The sequence below is a fragment of the Elgaria multicarinata genome, chromosome 8 (assembly GCF_023053635.1).
Source record: "Elgaria multicarinata webbii isolate HBS135686 ecotype San Diego chromosome 8, rElgMul1.1.pri, whole genome shotgun sequence".
NCBI lineage: Eukaryota > Metazoa > Chordata > Lepidosauria > Squamata > Anguidae > Elgaria > Elgaria multicarinata.
Window position 1 is genome coordinate 104336848 of NC_086178.1, and position 6000 is coordinate 104342847.

The following is a 6000-nucleotide window of genomic DNA, read 5'->3' on the forward strand; positions in this document are numbered from 1 at the left end:
TAAACGCAAGAGGGGGCATAGAAGGAGAAAACCAGGCAGTCTCAGGAGGGAGAGAAGTAGGGAATGGAGAGGCCAAGGTGTTTGCACATTTCAGCCACAGCTTCATCTTTTGAAAAGGAACTGTCGGCTGTAGGGCTCCCACATACACACACAGATCAGGAGGAAAAAAGGGAACTCATCTAATGCAATTTACAGCCTTTCAGGAGCCTCTTCTCCAATGACCCACCAAATATATTATCTGTCAGTGAGCATTATTCATACACTCTTGAGTTGCACCCCCCCCTTCATGATCAGCCCTGCAGGCCAGTAGCACCCCAACCCTTTGCCACCTTTACCTCTTCCCCTCAATCACAGCAACCTTGAGCTTGTACATATTGTTCTTCATCCCAGGTTATGAGCAGCAAATAGCTTTCAATAAACGTTTAAGGCAGGAAGAGAGAGAACCAATGACTTAAATCAGCAAACCTAGCAGATCAGCTTGCAAAAGGTGGGGGAAAGGGAAGGTGCAATAACATTGCTTCAGACGGTACCATTCAATTGGATTTACATTTCCTAAAATGAGAAGAATTCATGTAGGAACCAACAGTCCCTGGCTTCCTATACTGTATGGAAAGAGAGGGGGGAGGGAAGGAGGGAGAGAAAAGATAGCAGGCTATAAGCACCCCGGTTTCACACCCACCCCCCTTAAATAGCAGCATCCAGAAGTTGGCTTAGCAGAGAGATGATGTTTGTCCTAGATAACCTTCAGAGGAGATTGTACCCAATCCAACTCATTTCCAAATGAGAAGTGGGGGTGAGGAGAGCCTGTGTGTAAAGGGTTGTCGAGGGAGGGGGGATTAATGCAGAAGATACCCTAGTCCAGAAGAAAAAGGTCCCCACCCATCACCCACATTCCTGGGGGATTTCTTGCTCTCTCACACACCATTGATGCACTCTTTTGATGAGGCTGGAGGAGAAATCCTCGCAGGACGAGAAAGCTGATGCATATATTCATGGGGTGTGCTCTTCTCCATTCTCCTGGAATGGAATTGGCACTCATTATTTTGCAACTGCAGAGACCCTATGGGAAGGAAGGGGCTGCGGATCAGAGTTGGGTGGGGAAGCATTTCTTTTGGGTGGGGGGTGGAGAAGGGGGTAATGGGGAGGCTTCTATGGAAAGCGAAGGCAAACGCACCAACCCACGCCCTTTGCCAAGCGATCCTGAGCACAGCCTAGGCAAAGGCTCCAGTCCAAAGCACTTCTTCTCATCAGTTTTAACTTCACTCTCATCTCCTTACAAGCCACCAGACCACCAAGGTCAGCATCTTTCTTTTCCCAGAGACACCCAAACCAGGCAAACTGTCAGTCCTCGAGAAGACCTCTGACCTCCCCACCCAATCTCCCCAATTTCCTCTGCTTCGCCATGGGAATGTCTTATTTTGTTTTTAAATGTATTTTTATGTCATTTTATGGAGTGCAGAGGGGGGAAAGGTGAGAAAGTGGAAGCTGGAGGTGAGTTCCTCTCCTTCTCTCTTTCTTGTCTTGTGAATGAACTCCACCTCCAATGGCTGCGAGAAACGTTGCACCTCCATCATCACAACCATTCCCCCCCCCCCAAAGGGAAGGGAATCTCGCCTGGAGGACCCAGAATGGGCAGGAGCAGCCAAGGCAAACTTCAAGTCAACCACCGGGGGCTTTTGGACATGGCATTCAAGCGCCCTTCCCCCCCCCCGCTGACCCCACGCCAATCCTGCTCTGGAGGAGACCGTTCGTCCCAAACAACAACGAGACACCAAGACACAGCCAAAGAGGTGCCAAGCCCCACCACCCCCGCCCCCCACACAAAACAGGCAGGCAGGGGGAAGCCCTCCCCCTGTTGACACAAAGCAAGAAGTTTTCTGTCACTTACGGTATTTGGGGCTGGTGTTGGCCTCCGGCGTGGTGCTGCTGGCCTCATGGAAGGGGGATAAGGTCCAGGAGGGAGCCGAGTCCTGAAGATAGGTCTTGTAGGAGGAGGTAGTGTATGCCGCAGTGGGCCAGATGGGCAGCGGCTGGGTCCCAGGGGTGCCGGGCGGCGGGCGGGAGATCAGGATGGTGGTGCTGAAAGGGACGGAGGTGGCGGTGGCCAGGACGGTCGGGGGCACGGCCGTGTGGCGGGCCGTGGTGGATCGCGGCGGGCCGGCCCGGATGGGGCCCCGGGTGCCCGGGAAGCGGGTGGGCGCCTTGGTCATGGTGGTGAGGCGGGTGCTGATGCGGTTGGGCGTCCTGGAGGTGGCGCTGGCGGACGTGGTGGTGGTGGTGGTGGTGGTGGTGTCCACGCTCTTGGGCGGCGTGGTGGGCTGCTTGGAGAGGAAGAAGGGGTCCTGCTCGATGCCTTTGGAATCCATCAGCTCGGTGGGCACGTACTCCTTGACGGAGCCCACCACGATCCACTTGAGCAGCATCAGGCTGAGCCCCAAGCCCACGAAGCCGATGAAGAGGGGCACCACGCACAGCCACGTCTGCTGCCGGTTCCACACGATGCAGTCGCTGCAGCGCACCTCGCGGGCCGCGGGATCGGGGCCCCCATCGCCCTCCGCGGGGCCCCCGGCTCCGGCCGCCGCCCCCTCCTCGGCGGCAGCTGCGGCACCCGGCGGCCCGGCCACCCCCTCGCTCATCCTCCTAGGTGCCTTTCACACCCTCCCCCGGGGGGAAGAAAAGGCATCGGGGGGGAGGGAGCAGCATGCGGAGCGAAGAGGCTGGGGAGGGAGGGAGGGAGGGGGGGTTGCGAAGGCGAGAGGGGGGAGGGAGAAAAAGGGGGGGGGGCGATCCGACGGGAGGGAGGGGGGAGCGGCCGCGAATTAGCAAAGGGACATTTTCCCATTCAATCTAGAGAGATCTATCCATAAGCACCCCCGTCATCATATACATACATACACACGCATTCACACAACCGGCGCTGAATCAGCTGAAACGGGCAAAGCGCTCCTCATCTGCGAGCCGCCGCCGAAGAAGCCTCCTTTCCCCTTCGATTTCCCCCTTCTTTGCTCCAGTGCGCTTTATTTATCTCCAGAAAAAATAAATAAAAATTGGACAGGGATTGCGGGGTGGGGGGAGAGAGAAAAAAGCAGCAGCAGCAGCAGCCACCGAGGACAGCAACCAAGCTTCCCGGCGTTCCTTCCCCCAAACCGCTGCCCAACGCCCCGAGCCAACGGGCAGCAGCAGTCCCCAAGAATCCGCCTCCTCAGACGACGGCGATCCGTCCTGTGGATCCGATTTTCCGCCGCTGGTTGAGCCCAAGGATCCGCATTCAGCGGCAGTCACCAGAGCCCCGTGTCTCCATACGGACGCCGGAGAGCGAGAGCGAGAGAGAGCGAGAAGCAGCAGGGAAAAGCCCTCCTCCGGCGCCTGGGTTTGGACGATGCGCCCTCCTTTCCTCCCCAAGCAGCAGCAGCAGCGGCAGCAACGGCGTCGCCGGCGGACCCACCAGCAGCGGCAACATTCCTCGGCTGCTTCGCTCCTGCCGCTCCTTTCCCACCCCGCCGCCGCCGCCCCCCCGTTCCTGCCTTCCTGCCTTCTCCGAAGCGACGGAGCAGCAAACTGCACCTGTTATTCAGCAGCCCTGCAGCCAACCCTTGGACGGCACTTTAAAAAGGAGAGACCAATCCGAGAGCAGAGTGGAGGGAAAGGAGAGACCCGGACGCGGCTGGGAAAGCAGCGGCAGCGGCAGCAGCAGCAGCGCCGGATCCCTTCCAAGTAGTCCAAGCTGGGAAATCAAAAGTAGAGCCGGTTCTGGGATATGGAAAAATACATTAAAAAAAAACCACACACGCAAGAGAGCCAAACGTGGCATTAAGCGCGGGGGGGCGGTGGAAAAACACGCGCGCGCGCGCCTAAATCTGGGGAGGGGGGAGATATACCAATCATAATCGGGAATAAATAATAATAATAAATAAATAATAATAATAATAATTGTTCCAGGCAATGAGATAAGGGGAAGAGAGAGAGAGAGAGAGAGAGACAGAGAGAAACGCTCAAGGCGGTTCCCCCCAACCCCTCTTTGCAGCCTTCCCTTTTTCTTCTTTTTCTTTCAGCGCGATTGTGTATTCATATTGCAGTATATGGAGGGGGGGGGGAGAGAGAGAGAGAGAAGTGTGTGTGCGGGTTGTGGGAGGGGGTCGCTGTCTTGGCAAGGAAGCCGCCTCCCCCTTTTCAAGCCTGCTGGTGGCTTCTTCTTTATTGCGCACAAAGATAAATAGATGATCTCGGTAGTGCCCCCCCCTCTCCGGGTGGGAGGAGATCCGGTGGAGCGGGGCGGGGGGCGCCGCCGGCTGGGCGGTGTGCTTTGGTTTTCTGATCGGATCCTGATTCTCAGCCCAGGCAGTAGTTTGGAGGGTCTTTCCTGCTGCGGCTGCATGTAAAAAGGCGCGTGTGCGTGTAGAGGGAGGGGCTCAGAGGGAGGCGGCGACCACCGTCCTTGGGGCGTGGAAATCCTCCCCAAAGCGGGCTTCAGAGGGTCGGTTGCTGAAGAGCCGCTTAGTCCATTAACGCAGCCATTAAGGAAGAACCGGGGCCACAAGAACTAGTTGTTGTAGACTGAGCTGTGAAGCTGTCTATATAGATTCCCAGCTGAAATCTCACTTCTGTCATGAACTCACCCTGAGGAGGGGGCTGGGGGATGCTGGGAATTGTAGTCCAACGCTCCTGCAGGGCACCAGGTTGGGGAAAGCTGCACTCGCTCTAGTCCCCCGCCATAGACCTAACTTACCGGTCATTGTAAGGATCACAGTAGGTATGCCCTAAGTATTAATACTATTACCATCATCACCACCCTATGAGAAGAGATCAGATGAAGGATCCATCTAGACCTCTGTCATGTCCTTATCATCACTAGCAGCCACTGAACCATCCTCCACAATGCGGTCAAACCGCTTTTGAAAGTCATCTCAAATGCTTCAAAACGCAATGGCTGTGAATTCTAAGTGAGGGGTGGGCTCAGCTGTGTCTTGAGTGAAGTGGTACTTCTTTTTGTCTGTTGTGAACCTACTGTTGATCAATTTCACTGGAGGACCCAGAGATCCAGTATTAACTGAGAGAGAGAGAGAGCTCCCTCTGTCCACTCTCTTTGTACCATTCATAAATGTGAAACCTCTAACATGCCCTCCTTCTCTTGCCTCCCCCCAGCTCTCACTTAAACTAAAAGCCCCAAATGCCTTTCTGGAAGGTGCTCCACCTTTGATACAAGGTGATTTGACACCTTGTATCAAATCATTACAAAAGTGGAATAAAGAGCAAGAAATGACACTATGGAAGTGGTATATGCCATGTGGATTGTGCCCCGACAGTTATCAGTGCACTTCAATACCATATTAGTGCAGCTCGTCATATCTTTCTTCAGGTGCGTTGACTAGAAGTATGGGTTCACCATAGATTTATACAATGCCATTGCAGTATGATCAGTTTTATTTTTAGTTGCTTTCCTGAGCTTGCCTTTTTCACTGCATTCGGACAATATTTTCAGTGAGGTGTCAGCTACCACCTCAAAATCTCTTTCCTGTCTAACCGCAGCCAAAGTATCTCATTTGCCATTTGATTGCCCATTTCTTCAGTGTGGACAGATCCAAGTGCTTCACAGTAGCTTTGAATTTCACTATCTTGAATAATTGGGCGTTATCCACAAACTTGGCTACTTCATTGCACGCACCCAACTCCAGATCATTTATGAGTAAGTTCAATAGTGCTAGTTCCAATACAAATCACACCATCCAACTGCTTAGTTTCTTCCATTGTGAAAACTGTCTGTTTATTTCTATCGACTTTGACTTCTTAAAGCAGGGATGAGCAGAAGGTAGATAACCAGATTTTTGGACTTCAATTCCCAGAAGCCCCTGCCAGCATGGCAAGTGATCAAGAATGCTGGGAGTTGAAGTCCAAAACATCTGACAATCTATGTTCTGCCCACTTCTGTGTTAAAGATGGATTAGAAGACTTGTTCATTTATCTTGTGACCATTTGTTGAGGAACTTAGTCAAAAGCTTTCTG

General features: G+C 53.6%; 1 protein-coding gene across 4 annotated transcripts in view; it reads right to left on the bottom strand.

Annotated features, from left to right (window-relative positions):
• NRG3 (neuregulin 3) overlaps positions 1 to 2636 on the bottom strand; it is a 795134-nt gene extending 792498 nt beyond the window's left edge. For 3 of the 4 annotated variants that reach the window (XM_063131656.1, XM_063131658.1, XM_063131660.1), the window contains exon 1: positions 1889 to 2636. In XM_063131656.1, the coding sequence (XP_062987726.1) occupies positions 1889 to 2636 (748 nt within the window). The remainder of the gene's footprint in view (positions 1 to 1888) is intronic. The other variant, XM_063131659.1, reaches the window with a different exon arrangement.
• Between the last annotated feature and the right edge of the window lie 3364 nt (positions 2637 to 6000).